This window comes from Leucopleurus acutus (genome assembly GCF_964270905.1).
Source record: "Leucopleurus acutus genome assembly, chromosome: 5".
Lineage (NCBI taxonomy): Eukaryota > Metazoa > Chordata > Mammalia > Artiodactyla > Delphinidae > Leucopleurus > Leucopleurus acutus.
Window position 1 is genome coordinate 98,873,111 of NC_139147.1, and position 17,518 is coordinate 98,890,628.

At 38.9% G+C, this 17,518-nt stretch overlaps 1 protein-coding gene across 1 annotated transcript in view; it reads left to right on the top strand.

Moving 5' to 3' along the window:
- WDR49 (WD repeat domain 49) overlaps window positions 1–17,147 on the top strand; it is a gene marked incomplete at its 3' end in the record, with an annotated part of 134,538 nt that extends 117,391 nt beyond the window's left edge. Inside the window, 1 exon segment of the mRNA XM_082839275.1 lies at window positions 17,017–17,147. Coding sequence (XP_082695401.1) covers window positions 17,017–17,147 — 131 coding nt within the window.
- Window positions 17,148–17,518: the final 371 nt, after the last annotated feature.

Consider the following 17,518-nt stretch of genomic DNA (forward strand, 5'->3'; position numbering starts at 1 on the left):
AACTCATTTAAAATAATTAATGAAAAGAGAAGTTTTCAACTTGTAACAGTCAAAAGATCAGAACTGCACTCGAACCATCTGAGATCTGTGGTTTCTAAACTTTTCAAATCCTCTGAGATGGGGGTTCAACATCATCCTTGAGAAATAATAACCCTTGTAGGAGGGAGGCATTTATGTCTACACTTGGGGAAGTTTAAGCCTCTTGTCTCTGCTTGGTTCCCTATAACAGCTGGTCAACATTTTTTTTTTTTTAATTCCACTTGTAAACAAGATACAGCTGTCATTTCTCACCGCTATGTTTCCAGTCTAATTATTATCAGCTTCCTTTGCTTTTTCTCAGTTTCTCTTTTCTAAATCTATAATAGTTCATTTGCTCTCAGGAGGATCATCTATGATATCTGCTCATTTCTTCTAAAAACATGAATCCACAAACATTAGGGCTTTAAATAACCTTTAGTGCATCTGACTGGGCTTTCAGTCTATCAGCCTACTGCTTTTTCCCCAGGATGATTCATCTTCAAGAATAAACATGGGGAGGACTTATCTTGTCCTGCTGAGTCACAGACGGAAGAGAGTGTGGGGAACAGACAGTAAGACAAGATCCAGGGAGCCAGAACAAAGTGTAAAGACGGTCCAGACATAGAACATGCAAGATGGAGCAACGAGTCAGAATAGAGGCAAGAGAAATAGGAGAGAAGGAGATTGCAGAAGCTGGAGAGCCAGGAAGTGGGAGATAGCAAGGGTGAGGGCAGCAAATGCCTCTCCTCAGCCCTGGGAGCTCCTGTTTTTGTGAGGAGCCTTGCACGTTCTGCAGCAGGAGAATTCTCCTTCATCGGCAGATAAATTCTCCTCATGGGCAGGGAGGACGTGTAGGGGAAGTTGGGGGTGAATGGCTGGTTGGAAATAGAAAAAAAAAACCTCTAATACATTTTCAAAGAGAATTTTTTCTCCTGGATTTCTTAATATAAAATTTTTCTATAATTTCCACACCGTTTAAAAAAGATGTTTTCTCTCTTTTGCTTTTCTATTTTTCTTCTTTGCTCCCTTTAAAATATTTCCACTCATCTGCCTTCTCTGCAAATGAAAATAGTTCCTTTTTTAAAAAAGTTTCACCGGCTTGAGGGAGAGACAGATGTAAACTACTGAGGACAACAGAATGCATGACACATGCCACCACAAATGAGGTTCTGTGGATGCCTCAGAGAAGAAGGCAGATTAACTCTGCCTGGGGCATAAGAAGGAATTAGTGGAAGTCAGCTCAGAGCTGGAACTTAAAATGAGTAGGCGTTCAAAGGGTGAGGGAGGAGAAGAGGAAGTCAAGATCAAGGAAACATAAGGAAAGACGCATTGTGGTTTAAGTAGGGCACAAGTCCAAATGATTCCAGGCCGGCTGCAATGGGTGACTTCAGATGGTGCCACGTTGACTGAGTTTGACACAGATGAATAGGGTTGAGTTTGGAATGTGTTGAGTTTGAGGTACTGGTGCGCTATTTAGAAATAAGAGTCTGGAGAATGGGAGAGGATGGTAACATACTCTGCATAATAGCAGTCTTCAAATAGCTGATGCAGAAATCATGTTTGCTCATGTGTTTGTTTAGCCCTCCTGGTGAATATTGAATGCCTTCTCTGTGCTGGCCCTTGTGCTGGGTGGTGGAGGCGCAGAGCTGACTTGTAGAGGCACAGCCTTCAAAGCTCTGGAAGACTAGTTGGGGAACTAGATAAGGAAACAAATCATTATGTTTTACAACAAAGGCTATAATAGAGATAAGCCCTGGGTACTGTGGGATCACGTGGAGGTTCATAGATGATTTTTCAGAGAAACCAGATTGTGCCTGAGCTAGATATTAAAAGTTAAATTGATATTAGTTAGGTAAGAAAAAAGGGGGATGATATTTCTGGCAAAGGAACAGTATGTGGATGGTGTGCTAAGGGAGCTATGAGTAGTCCCAAATGGCTGGGTTCTTGAAGGGACATGATGAGAATTAAGGCCAGAGAGGTAAATGGGGGCCAAATCATGGAGCACCTGGTGTACTGTGTTAAGGACTTTGGTATTTATTTTACCAGAAATGCGGAACCATTGGAATGTTTTAGGCAAGTATTCTGAATTATCCCATTTTATCTCTTCTATTAATTCTTCAGTTTTTAGACCTCTTTGTGTTAGCCTTTTAGTGATTACTCTAGAGGTTACAGTACTTTATTTCTTTTTGGGGTACTAGGCTTCCATCTGAGATTATTTTCCTTTATTCAGAAGAAATTTCTGCAGTATTTCTTATAATGTTGGTCTGCTGATGAGTAATTTTCCCAGCTTTATGTGTCTGAAAAATGCGTTTATTTCATTTTGACTTTGGAAGGATTTTTTCACTGGGTTTAAAACCCTAGATAGCAGTTTTTTTCAACTCTTTAAAGATACCATCCCACTGCTTCCTTGCTCCTATAGTTCCTGTTTAAAATTCCACTCTTCATATTATTGTTGTTTCTTTGAATGTAATTTTTTTTCTGGCTGCTTTACAGATTTTTATCGTTATCCTTGTTTTTTAGCAGTTTTATCACAGTGGGCATAAATACACTTTTCTCTGTATATATACTGGTTGGGGTTGATAGGAATCCTTGAATACATCTTTCTTCAATGTTGAATAATTCTCAGCTATTATCTTTTCAAATATTGTTTCTTTCCAGTTACCACTCTCCAGTCCTTCTGGGATTGCAATTACACATATGTTGGATTTTCATTATATCACAAACATTTCTTATGTTCTTCTCATTTTTCCATTTTATTTTCTTCTCTGGGCTTCATTTTGGATATTTTATATTGACTTACCTTTGCATTCACTAGTCCTGTCTCTTTTGCCAGTCTCTTTTAAACCCATGATATCAGTTCCCAATTTCAGATTTTATATGTATGTGTGTGTACATATATATATGTATATATTTCTAAAATGCCATTTGAATCTTGTTTATATATATTCTAATACTCTGTTGAAATTACTTCTGTTTTCATCCATTTTGTCCAAATTTTCTGTTTTCTTTAACATATTTATAATAATTTTAAAGTCCTGGCCTGCTAACATCAGTATCTGGGTGATCCTTGGATCTGTTTCTAATGTCTATTTTTTCCTCTTGGTCATTGGTCACATTTTCCTTCTTTCTTGCAAGTCCTGTAATTTCTGTATAATTTTTTATTATATGGCAGAAATTATGTGTTAAAGATCTACAGATATTGAACTTAAGTTTTTTCTCTGAGGCAGTGCACCCTTTCCTTAGCTGGACAGAGAGCATGAAGGGTGGATCATGTTAATCCAATTAGGGATGGAGTTGGGTCAGTGCTGGGTTATGGCTTTAGTTAGACTTCATTTACTTTCAGTTCCAAATGTTTGTTTTAGGCCTCTCCCTGTAGTGGCATATTGTGACCGCAGGAAACATTAATCTGTCTCCCCAGTCCAATCCATAGCCTGCTACACTACCCCAGCACTCAGAATATGTCCTGTGGGGAACCCTGGCCACAGTTACAAAGTGTCTCCAAATTGCAGTTCATCACACCAACCCACACAGTCATCAAAAGCTCTTCTGATTTTCCCTTCCCTTAGAAAATCTGTCTATGGCAAGCCTGTTTCTTAGCAATGCCCAGACATGATTAATCCCCAAAGGGAAGAAAAGATTTGGCAATCTCAACTCATCTGAGAATGGTTCTACTATCTCGTGAATTTTAATTTGATAATATTTGTTTTCACAGCTCTCTGAAGGCTTTAAGAATATTATTTCTGTAATTTACCTTCTTTTTTCCTATCTGGTGCAGTGAGAAGGAAGACCTGCCACTACTTATTTATTTTATTTTTTTTGCGGTACGCGGGCCTCTCACTGTTGTGGCCTCTCCCGTTGCAGAGCACAGGCTGCGGACGCGCAGGCTCAGCGGCCATGGCTCACGGGCCCAGCTGCTCCGCGGCATGTGGGATCCTCCCAGACCAGGGCACGAACCCGCGTCCCCCGCATCAGCAGGCAGACTCCCAACCACTGCTCCACCAGGGAAGCCCCCACTACTTATTAAATCCTATCCAGAAACAAAATTCCTGTTGAAATGTTTAAGCAGGCAAGTGACATGACCAGATTTGCATTCTAGAAAGCTTTCTGGAAACTCTGTAGTTGATGCATTATAATGGGGCTAGACTGAAGGCAGTGTATGTATTAGAGTGGTGGGAACTTGTTGTATGATGCAGCTATCTTCTTTTGAATTTTCACTTTGCCTTCTACTAGTTGTTTATATCTGGATAAATTAAATAAGCTACAAAGTCTCAGTTTTCTCATCTGTAAAATGGGGCTAATGGTACCTGCTTCCTGAAGTTGTGTGGGTTAATTTTAGCACAACGACTAGCACATACTAAGCACTCATAAATGGTAACTATTATTATTTTGAAGATAAGGGGACCCTAGAAAGGAAGTAACTATTAATTTGAGAAGTGTTACAGAGATAGAATTTAAAGGATTTTGTGCCCTGATGAGATGTTAAGACATGTATGACTATCAGGTTTCCAGCCCAGATAACTGTGTCAAAGAGAGGCAATTACTGAGAGAGGGAATATAGGAGGAGAAGATGATTTAGAGTTAGTTTTCGGAATATGTTGAGTCGGAGGTACCTGTGGGGCATCTACCAAGAAAAGCTAACACTTTTCCAAGAAACTGACTATAGTAGGGAGGAAAGAAAAAGAATGGTAACTGAAGAGCAACTACAGTCAAGGCTTGTTTTAGAATTAATTTTATTTTTCAGTTCATTTTTTCTTCCGATTTTAGATATAGTATATGCACATTATAGAACATTGGCTAGTCAGCAGCAAAGAGAATTCTAAAGAACACAGGAATAGAAGATCTAAAGAGAAGCCACTACTCCCAGGCCTGAGACAGACCAAGGAATAGGCCCACCTAAGCTAGGGCGGAGACCCAGACCTTGTGCAAGAGTGCTTATAGCTGTTTTGCCACCTGGCAAGTTGGCAGAGCTGCTGCAGATGGAACTTGCAGAAATCTGCTCTCAGGGGCATCCGGGGAAGCCATCCACAGGGAGGTGATGTGTCTCAGAACTCACTGCAGAGCCATCAAGGGGCTGCAGGGGAGGCTGTTCACAGAGAGGAGTCACACTGGCGGCCCTCTGCTTGCCTCCTGGGGTATTACAGAAAGTCATTCATTGCATGCTGGCAGACAGGTGGCACTCTGCTGCAAAGTCACCTGGGAGGGTGGCAAGGGAAGCTGTGGCTCTGGAAAAGCCATCCTTGCATCACAGGAGTCTGGAGCTGCAGAAGGCACTGGAGGAGCTTGGTCCTGGGGAAGTCATGCTGTAGGAGTCTAGTGCTGGAGGAACTGCCCTGCAGGAGCCTGGTGAGGGGAACACCCACTTGGAGAGAAATCCACTTCCCCTCCAGCGTCCCTCTAGTGACAGAGCTCAACATTGTACCAGCTGTCAAAGGAGAACCATTTACAAGACTCTGGTCCATTATCACGCAGCGAGCAGTGAAGAGTGGCTTTGGAGCTCAGGGGCAATGCACTGATCATTGGCATAGTACCATCTTCCCTGGCTATTCATGCTTTTTATCCCACTCCTGGTCCTTTACATTATTTTATAAGCTTTGAAATCACAGTCATGATTCCTACTCAGTTATAAGGTGTTAACGGTTATGGTTGTCTTTTGGAGAATTTCCATTTATAGAATGAATAAAACTTGGAAGACTCAAAGCAATAAAGGTATAGTAAGGGCAAAATTTCAAGCATAAACCTGGCTTCAAATCAAGACTCTACCACTTGCTAGCTATATGACCTTGAGCAGGTCAGTTAAACTCTCTATGCCTTAGTTTCTTCAACTAATAATGGGCATCGTATAAGTTACCGTCTTCATAATGTTGCTGTGAACATTAAGTGAAATAACCCATGTGAAGCCCTTAGCACAGAGCCTTCACCTAATAAGAGTTTGATACATTTCTTTATTGATGGTATTTTATTATTATTATTCCACTAAATGGCTCTTTGTTACAGGAATTATTATTGCCCCTATTTACTATATAAAGAGTCTCTGGCATAGACTCTGTGGGATAGAAAAAAGAGATTAAATAATATACCTAGTCTCACATAGCTAGTAAAAGGTGGACCCTAGTTGAGAAGTGTCCCTGTTTTACAGGTGTCCATGTTATTAATATTTCTAGGTACAGCCTCCCTTGTTCAGATAACGTTGAAATCATAGTCCTTAGGCAGCCTATTCTTATGCGGCTTTCTAAAACCAGCTATTTCACTATAATATTACCTATTTTTAACACTTTCATTTAAAATTGTTCATCTCCTTTTTCGTAGGAGGTTACTGAATTTAAAAATTGTTATTATAAATGAGCACTTAAAAAAAATCTCAATTACTAATACATGCCCTCCTCCACACTATCATTACAGAGTCTACCTTAAGTCTTCGCACTGCATTTTACACACATTCCTGAAATCTCCATAATTACAGTGTGCTGAAGGTTCTTTGGCAATTGTACGATGAGAGGCATTTTGCCAGACTTACTTTCAACATTCTAAACTACCGCTTTGGAACTTGGGACAGTTTCAAACACTTCATAAGCCCCAGGTGACTTTTCAGTTTTACCTACTGTGTTTTTAATGTCCTTTTGTATTTTCTTTCTTTCCCTTTCAAGTTGAAACATCTTTCACACTCTCTCTTTAGCTTCCAAGTTGTTCCCCGTGGGTTCTCAAACAGCTTGAAATCCCTTTTTGATATGCTTTATTCAAAAAACTGGAATCTACTTAGAAGTGCCTCTGGGTCAGGTTTTGCCAATAAATTCCCCAGAAGTCATCATATTGTACCTATAAAATCTTTAAAACTTCCAGCGTAGAGAAAATGCTGCATTAGTGATACCTCAGGTGAATTGTTTTGTTGTTGTTGTTTGTCAAAGACAAAATGTGCGGGACAATTAAAGAGATGATTTTATTCAAGCTATTGCAACAGGGAGAATAGTCATTAAAGAGGAGTATCTCAAAAAAAGGAAGGGGGCTTGAGCTATTGTAGAGACAGGTCAATGAATCCATGAGTCTTATTAGACTAGGGAGGAGGGTGAAGAGGGTCTTATCTCAGAATGAGAGAGAGAAGAGTGGTCCTTTGCTGTTATCTGTTTCTGGAACGCAAGAGGGTCGGGCCATTTCTTAACTGCCTCCACTTTCTAGTTGCACAGGGTAAAGGTTAATGTTGTCAGCCCCCTTACTTTTTTTTTTTTTTTTTTTTTTTTTTTGCGGTACGCGGGCCTCTCACTGTTGTGGCCTCTCCTGTTCTCTCCCGTTGCGGAGCACAGGCTCGGGACGCGCAGGCTTAGCGGCCATGGCCCACGGGCCCAGCCGCTCCGCGGCATGTAGGATCCTCCCGGACCGGGGCACGAACCCGTGTCCCCTGCACCGGCAGGCGGACTCTCAACCACTGCGCCACCAGGGAAGCCCTCAGCCCCCTTACTTTTGTTCAAGATGAATGATTACCGCTCATTGTTGAACAGCCCAGAGGTGATCATGAATCTTCTGGGTGGGGCAGAACAGTGTCTGAGAAGTGTCTCTCAGGGATTCTTGTTGGCATTGCTTCTGTAGAACCAGATGTTAGGAGGGGGGAAGGTCAGTTGTTTTGGTGTCCTGAAGGTCCTGAGAGCAAAGGACAGCTGCAAGGCAGCACAGAGTCTGAATAAAGATTTGGGCTGTCAGGTTTTAGTTCTCAGTTTTAGACAGACGTGAGAATTGAAAAAGTTTGGAAGATTGTGGTCAGATATTGAAGAAAAGTGGGAGGATTGAAAATTTGGTGAGAATTGATAATTTGTGCAAGATAACTGTCCCTGACCCAATTTGCAGGTAGGTACAAAAACGGTGCTTCCAAGGAAGGGGAGCGAGTCAGTTAACACTCTACCAGATGAGACAGAGTTTGCATATCCATGGTAACCTGCAATTTACAAAGAGGGGCAAAATAGTTCAGAAATGGTGAACTCAGCCAGAATCTGCCTACTCAGAAGGCTGTGCTAGAGACAATACTGGTTTTTCATTGATATACAAACTTACTCTCTATAATTCTTAAGCTATAGGTAGAAAGTATACACACAGGATTTTAGGAAAATCAACCTTATATATCTTTGCTTTAAAGTGCTATCTTAAATCTAGTACCAGTAAAGAAAAAGAATCAAATATTGTGGAAATCTTCTTACTTGAACAAATAATTAAATACAAGAAGAATGCATTTATAGATATATTCATTTTTAGTAGGAAATGAGAGATTTCTACACATGATTCATGCCAGGAAGTCTTAGATAACTGAAGATCCAGACTGAGCACAAAACTCAGAGATATCTTAGAAGTAAAAAAATCCTTCCTATTATTTTATATCTTTGTTTATATCATATCACCATAATTTGAGTCCTATAAAACAGAAGTCATTAACATGTGAAAAACGTTTTTTTAAAAGAGTCAACAGATGCTTCACATCATATGTCATCAGGGAAATGCAAAGTGAGAGAACAATGAGTTATCACTACACACGCATTAGAATGGCCAAACTCCAGAATGCTCACACCACCAAATGCTGGTGAGAATGTGGGGCAACAGGAACTCTCATTTATTGCTGGTGGGAATGCAAAATTGTACAGCCACTTTGGAAGACAGTTTGTCAGTTTCTTACAAACTAAACATACTCTTAACATGCAATCCAGCAATCATGCTCTTTGGTATTTACCCAAAGGACCTGAAAACTTATCTTCATACAAAAGCCTGCACACAGATCTTTATAGCAGCTTTATTCATAATTGCCAAAACTTGGAAGCAACGAAGATGTCCTTCAGCATGTGAATGGATAAGTAAACTGTGGTACAGTTTACTATCCAGACAATGGAATATTATTTAGCACTTAAAAAAAAAGAGCTGTCAAGCCATGAAAAGATATGGAAGAATCTTAAATGAATATTATTAAGTGGAAGAAACTCATCTGAGAAGGTACACACTGTATGATTCCTACTCTATGAGATTCTAAAAAGGCGAAGCTATGGAGACAATAAAAAGATCAGTGGTTGCCAGGGGAGGAGGAGAAGAGGTGAATAGGGGGACCACAGAGGATTTTTTTAGGGCAATGTAAATACTCGGTATGATATTATAATGAAGGATATTTGTCATTATCCTTTAAATATCCTTAAACTGTGCAACACCAAGAGTGAAACTTTAGGTAAACAATACACTTTGGGTGATAACGATGTGTCAGTGTAGATTCATCCTTACTAAAAAATATACCATTCTGGTGACTGACGTTGATAACAGGGGAGGGTTTGCATGTGTGCGGGCAGGGGATATATAAGAAATACTTGTACCTTCCTTTCACTTTTGTTGTAAAAATAAAACGGCTCATAAAAAAATGTCTTAAAAAAAAGGTTGAACAGGTCCCAAGCACGATCATTTAAGAGCCATATGAAGACCACTAAAGCATTTTGATAAACTCTCACTACTCTGCCAACAACCTGTTGCTTTGTTACCTGATTGTTACACAGTGATGGCTGAAATTAAATGACAGCCTGGCCATCCTGATCTAGTCTGTATTTAGGAATTAGAAGCTTGATGTCAAAATGTGGGCAGTGGATAGAGCCTGGGCGTCACCCAGGAGCATGTTAGAAATGCAGCATCACAGGCCTCAACTCAGATCTATGGAATCAGAATCTGCATTTTAACAAGACTTCTAGGTGATTTTTATGCACGTTAAAGTTTGAGAAGCACTTACCTAGAGGACTTAGAATAGGATGGAGGATGTGAATTGAAGAGAAAGTTTTCAGAATACCGTATGTTCATAAGCTAACAACAGCTGGTCATTGCAGTGCTGTGTTGACATAGTCACTAAGTCCCTTCTTACCAGGGTGCCTTTGTGAGGTTTGCCACTGTTGTTCATCTGATATATAGTTAGTCTCCAATTACGGGGCAAGGGAGGGATCAGATGATAAAGATTAACTTTGCTTTATGAAAATCACTGAATCATTTTATTTTAGTGAAAATGTTTGAATGCTTCATGGCTACCACATCTTTCATTTTCATTGCTTTTAAAACACTTTTGGTTATCATTATAACAAGCCTTGTTGGGCAGCAAACTATAAAATGAAGTGATTAATGTATAACATCATCTTTTCCCAAGTAGGAAATAGGGAACATAAATGGTTACCAATAACACTTGATGTTAATTTTTAAGAGCAGGGGTTGCGGTAAGTGGATGGATATATAGATAAATGACACAGAGGACCAGCCTTCTATTACCATAATAGAGTCCCTCGGGTCTCTGGAAGGCAGGAATTCCAAAGTGTGAAGAGGGATCCTTTACAAGCCTGGAGATATCTTCATTCATTTGCTCATTTATTCAACAAATACATTTTTGTGACCATCTTCTATTGTAAATACCAGACACAATGCTGGGTGCTAAGGGTATATGGGGTATAAAGACAAACAAGGTCTTTGCTTTCATTGAATTTATCACCTAGGGTCATGATAGACAATAAATAAATAACTGAACAGAAGAAGATACGTTTGGATAGTGATATTGATAAAAGGTATGAGGAAAATAAAGCAAGACAATGTGATGGAACGTGACTAAGGAGGGGCATCAGTGAAGTTCTCTCTGATTGTTGGGCTGAATCCTGAAAGATAAGAGGAGGCAGTTCCACAAACAAATGGGCACAGAACATTCCAAGGATGGGAGCAGAACTGTAAAGCTACTGAGGTGGGAAAAATGTTGGCATATTCCAGGGACAGAAAAGTCAGCGTTGCCAGGGTAGAGTGTGAGATGCTCACAGAGAGCCCAAGATGAGGGTGGAAGAATTAGGGATCAGTTCATGTGGGATGAGGTAGCCTGGGCAAGAAACTTGGGTTTCTTTTAAGTGAGAAGGAAGCCTTTAGAAGGTTTAAAGATGGGTCCATTTGGACGCAATGAGTCCAAATACACTGGCTGTTACTAACCCTTCTGAGTGAACTACTCACCAAGATTCTAAGTAAGTTGTTGGACCCATAAGGCAAGAAGTTTAAGGTTTGAGGTCCCACATAACACCTGTGTGGGAACTTGAAGGTGCTTTAAGATAAGCTGTATATTTGAATAAACGTAAATTTTCTTTTCAAGGAGTATCCGACAGACTCCAGTCACAAACCGCAGGAACCTTGGCAAACCAGTCTATTTGTCTCAATAAGAATGCTTCACCCTTCACGATGATTCTGCGTTAAACAATGCACTTTATGGCAAGTGTATCAGTCAGGGTGCAGGGAAACAGAACGAGCAGGACCATGTATTGAAATTTATGGCAAGGAATTGCCTTATGGGATTGTGAGGGCTGGTGGAGCAAGTCCAAAAGGAGTAGAGCTGCGCCAGGAGGGAAGATCAGCGCAGACTGGGCACAGGCTAAAGCTGTTGTCCACAGGCAGTGAAAGGAAGAGGACTGAACTCCATGGGCACAGGCAGAAGTTTTGTCCAGTGTTGGCATTTCTCTTCTGTCTTAGGGAAGCCTCAGTCCTGCTTCTAAGGCCTTCCAACTGATTTAAGTCCGGCTCTCCCAAATTATCCAGGATAATCTCCTTACTTAAAATCCATTGATTAGGGACTTTAACTATATAGGCAAAATTTCTTCAGAGCAGAAGATTAGTGTTTGATTGAATAACTGGGAAAAGCCTTGCCAAGTTCATCAAGAAAACAAGTCATCACAGCAAGGTTAAAGACATGCTTTTATAATCTTAAACAGGTTCAATAAATGGTTAATGGTTTCTTACATGTATCATAATCCATGGCAGACTCAGTTATATGCAAACATTATGCCATTAACCCAGCAAATGCTGTTACTCTGAATAATGAGAGGAATTGATGACCATTATTCATTTAGAAGGTGTTAGGTTAATGACATGGCTTTCGCCACATAAAGGAGATTGCTAGTGAAGCTAATGTAGGTTGTTTTATAAGCCTTATCTACAAAGTCCCTTGTGAGTATTAGGAGTTGCTGGGAGTTTTAGAGTGTTCTGGGTGAAGAAAGGAAGCCAGGTTGCAAGTAGGAATCATTTCCAGGTAAGCATTTCAGGTGCCTTTCCTGAAAGAGATCTGAAAGGAAAAGGATTCAGCTCTACAAAACTCCAGTAATTTGTTGAGATTTATTTTCTCATTCTAAGTACATAACCACTTTTATGAATAATTTTGTATTTGTAATTTTATGTTCATTTTCTTAAACAAAGCTCCCCAAATTGTAAGCTTTGGGCCCAGGAAACAGGTATCTACCCTTGCATGTGAATTGCATATGAATTTTTTATCACTTGTTTTTTAACTCAGAAAAATAAATTATCCCAGAAAGATTATCCCTGTCAAAGAACTTGCAAAGGCCTATCGGTTAGTTATTGGTTTAATTGTCCTGAAACCCAGTCAATTACAATGAAAATTCCTTGTCTAGTTGAGAGACAAATCTCAGTAAAGCAGCTAGGGTTTATTTCAGAAGTAACATTTTGTCTTTCACAGTGGACCTCAGAAGAGCTCTGAGGCATTCAGAATGCCTTGTGATTCTGACGTGCTTACCTTCAGACAACAGAGGACAGAATCAACTAATGTGCAGAAATCCACACTATCTTGTACCACTGGTATTAGGCCAGTGGAAAGGGTTTTCGTTTGTAACTTTGCTTATGAGGTAGGTCCAGGTTGCATTTTTGTCTTATTAAAAAACAGAATATGCTGTTTTTCATATACTTTCTTATATGAAAAACAACATATATTCACACTGATCAAATATTAGAACATATAAAAAATTATTCAGTGAGAAGTCTACCTCCCTTCCATGATGCTGATCTGTCCAGTTCCCACTATCACCTATTTCTGGCAACCACTACTGCGAGTGTCTGTGTATCCTTTGAGGGTTTCTTCATGCATCTATGATTTTAGATTTTGATCCCCGCTTTCTTTTGATTTTGATTTGCCTGGTATACTTTTCCCATCCTTTTATTTCAAATTTTTGGAATCATTTTATTTTAGACGTGAATTGGGTTTTTGCCTTTGATCCAACTAAAAAATCAATTTTTTAAAATCGTGAAATTGAGCACATTTAAATTTGTTGTTTATTAGACAGTTTGGTTTTGTATTTCTCATACTCTTTTCTGCTATTTACTGTTTATATATTTTTTGAAGTTTTCACTGGACCTGTAATCTTTTTCTTTGTTTTATTTGAGGGGGGTGGGTGGGTGGGTGTTATATGTTTGTTCTGGTAGTACCTTTATACTTATAGATTCATATAATTATAATTGTTGTCACCCTTTATTTTTCTAGGGCAGTAACAATTAAATCCATGCTGACTGATGATAAATGAACGTGTTTCTTCATTCCCCTCCCCCTCTTCCACCACACAATTTTGTTCAATAATATGATTTTTCTTTCTGCTTCTGGTTTGTTAAATTTGCTTATACGGCTATTACTTGACTTGTTGGTTTAAGTCCTTTGTCTCTCAGCTGTTACTGATCTATCATGAATGAAACTCCTTTCTTACTTTCCCAGTTTTTGTTAATTGTATCATTTCTACATTGTCAGGCATGTGGCATTTGCCTTCTAATTTGTCATCCTAAACTTTATGTTGTTTTAATCTCACTTCTACGTTAAAATATATTTGGTGCTCACCACCAAATCTTTTCCTCAGTCATTTCTCAGTTTATGTTGTAGTAATTTCCTCAAAAAGGACTCTTGGGAACAATAGTCCATGAACTCCCTGAACGTTGAAACTATTGGAAGTTTTCAGATTTGATGGGCAGTTTGGATGTTTATAGTATTCGTACCTCACATGTTCTTTCCTTACTTATCTTGTGGGAGTTGCTCTCTTTACTGTCTACTGGTATTGATCATTGCTATGAAGATATCAAATGCAATACATATATTTCTCTTGTTTTTTACTTTTTATTTTATTTTTTTTTTTTTTCGGTACACGGGCCTCTCACTGCTGTGGTCTCTTCTGTTGCGGAGCACAGGCTCCAGACGCGCAGGCTCAGCGGCCATGGCTCACGGGCCCAGCCGCTCCGTGGCATGTGGGATCTTCCCGGACCGGGGCACGAACCTGTGTCCCCTGCATCGGCAGGCGGACTCCCAACCACTGCGCCACCAGGGAAGCCCTATTTCTCTTCTTTTGAGTGGCTTGATCATTTTGCTTGGCTGCCAAATGATTCTGCCTTTATCTTTAAAGTCTAGTAACTTTAGTGGGATATGCCTTGTTTTTGACTCTTCTGTTATTCCTGGCACAAGTTATGTCCTTTTTTTTTCCCCAGAGCAAGAAAAGTTAGGTCTTTTATTTATATCCTTTTTGCCTCCAACTCCTTCTTTCCACTAGAGATATTGCCAAACTCCATCTTTGCCACAATTTTAAAAAATTGTCTCAGGCCAGTAGCAAAGATTGGCTATCTCTAAGCTATACAAGACATAAATTATACCAAGAAATACCAAATTTACCAAGAAATAAAAGGATCAGGATTTTGGAAAAGCGAAGACATATTAATAAAACTGTGATTGTGTTTGGAACTGAGTTACCAAAAATGCAGAAGCACAGCTGAAGCTCCTGCAGCTTCACTGGTCATTTAAAAGTTCCAAAATATATGCTATGGGCTGAACTGTGTTTCCCCAAATTCCTAACCCCACAGCATCGTATAATGTGACTCCATTAAAGATAGGTCCATTAAAGAGGTAATTAACAGTATGTCCTTTTTATATATGTCAGGTTGTCTCTTATTTGAGGAAGTTTTATTACATGACACTTTATAATTTTTCTGCTTAATTTTTCTTTCTTAAGGACTCAGCCCATTTCTGTATTTGTTGGGTCTTTTTTTCCCCAATATCTACCATTTCCTTCTAATTTGTTCTGTTTTTAATTTTCATCTTATTTGTTTTTCTTACTCATATACTCTAGCTTCCCATTGTGTTACCATGCAGTCTATTCTCACTTGTGATTTTTTTTTCCTGAGTTCTGCCAGCTGACATTTCATCACTTCCCGTTGTGTCTTCATCTCATCCCTGAGATGAAGGGACTTCTGCTCTGTGATCTTCTTTCATAGAGACAGGAGCGTTTTCAAATTTAATTTGTGGCAAAATGCTTAGTAACAGTATTTGTCCAATGGCAACACGTTCCTGGTGGCGATCTATGTATTGATTAGTTTTGCTGCTCTTTTTAAAATTCATTTTGTTTAGTTTTTAATTTTGCTTGTAACACATTTATGTCTATGCTATGCCAGTTTTTAAAATTTACCCTTTTAATCAATTATCTTTAATGAGTTTAGTTTTCTTAGACTTGAAATTTGTAGCAGGTCCCTGGGTGAGAGCCTGGGACATGGGATCAGTGTGGCCTTCAAGTTTTACAACCTACAGAGGCGGACTGCTTTTAGCAGAAGATGGCTCGTGGGTGTGCTTCTTTATATAGTCCTGCCTCATATGTTTCGCTGAACCAAATGAGGTTGGGGAGAGCTTTTGCTCCCAGCCTTCTTCACCCCGTGTAGCATCCATAGATATAAATGAAAGTTACAGCATTTGGACCGCAGGGTGAGTCCCTCATCTTTAGTGAGCATCTCTTTGCCAGCACTTTCTGAAATGCTGCAGCTGCTGCTGGCCTTTTTATACTCTCCATGCGGATTGATTTATCTTGTGTAACTTCTGCCCAAGCTCAGCTGTTTGGCTACCCTTCTTCATGTTATGTAGGCTGCAGGTTACATCTACCTTTGGGTTTTGCTGAACGTGGAATTTATTCGCAGAGTTACTTCCCCTCATTTTCTTGGTTTTTCTTGTATAATATCCAAGGGCAAAGGGGGCAAGATATTGACTTTTATAGTTATGTTTGTACGAGAAGTGGAGAGTTTTGTTGTTGTTGTTGTTTTTTAATCCAAATATATAAAGATGCCTCTATACTGTGAGGTTATTCAATGTTCATGTAGTTTCTTTGTTTCATAACTCTTGGCTTGGTATTTAAAGTGCCCCTCAGTCCAGCTCCAATCTCATTCTACTTTCCTTTCCTTTATGTTAAATTGTACTGAATTACTCAGAGTTACCTGAAGAGTAGCTCTGTTTCTCCATACTTGTATTTACTTTGTTCCTTCTAGTTGACATTTCTTTTCCCCCTTGCAAACCCTTCCTCATCTCCATAGTCCTCATTATCTGTGAAAATCCTCTCTGGGCTTCAAGATCTATCTCAAATAGCATCTGATTCTTCAAGCTCTTTCTCTGATCTCTGCGTATTGTTATAAGCTCTTTATATGTTTAACCACATAATTTACATTGCTCATATTCTCTTAGAATGGTATCATATTATAGATGACGTTTTGGTTATTAGGCTACTGCTCCCATCTTCTACCAGTTGGAAGGAAGCCTGTGACTTAGTCATATTTGTGCCCCATTATGCCTGAGCACAGTACGTAATATATTTTCAATAAACATTTGTTGAAATGACAAAATTTAGCAAAAGGCCAAAATTATTTTTTTGAATGCATGGCACAGTTTCATTCCACTTCTCACTGATGCACATATAACCATTCATGGGGATAATTTGTCTCTTTTTCTTCTGAAGCCACAGATCCCTGCAGGTCAAACTATCTTATAAGGATGTGATTGCAGATGTACTTGTTTAGTCATGCAGCCAGTCAAACTGTTTTGATGCTTTTAATTGTCTTATTTCAATACAGAATAATTTGTTCTTTGCTTATTATGAGTCCTTGATAGCTGTTAGGTAGATTAAAAAACAAAAATGGAAAACACAAACTTCTTTAGACTTCTCCTGTGAAATGGTAGATCTCTATCATGTTATAAATACATTACTAGAACAAACTGTTAAAATTTAACTTTTAAATTTGAATTGAACTAAAAGGAATAGCAGAAGCTTAAGAGGAAATTTTCCCAGAGCACTCTTGGTTTTAAGAACATCCACATTTTGAGAAGTGAAATTTGAACATTTCTCCCCACTATTTCATTTAATTGGATCTTTTGCCAAGTATAATTTATATGTCATTTTCTTCATCATTTTGTAACATTGAAAGCAGTATTTGATGAGAAAAGCCTATTCCCCAAAGAAATTCTGGATCGTGAACGAAGAGCCAGGCAATTATGTCAAGACACAAGTAGTGACGTAAAGATTAAAAGGAATAAGAAGCCATTATAATTGAAAGAAAAATAAATATTTCATGGTCACATAAAGTATGTATATAAAATGCAAAAAAAATGGAATCAAAAATATTGTTCCTTTCTTTTACTTTATATTTGAACTTCAGGAAGCTTCATTTTGAAACAATGTTTTAGTGCTGCTTTTATCCATCACCTTTCACTTTCTCTGCATTTTAAATAGAAAAATATGACTAAAGAGGGGGGCAATAGCAATTGGTATTATCTATTCTCAAGTGTTTTTATATAAAAAATGTACAACTCCAGAACAAAGTGTTCTAACCAGTCACACTTCTTGTTGCTCCTATAGATAAATTTTTTTGGTCAGTTTTCATTGTAAAATCAATTTGCATTGAAATTAAACATGTACTG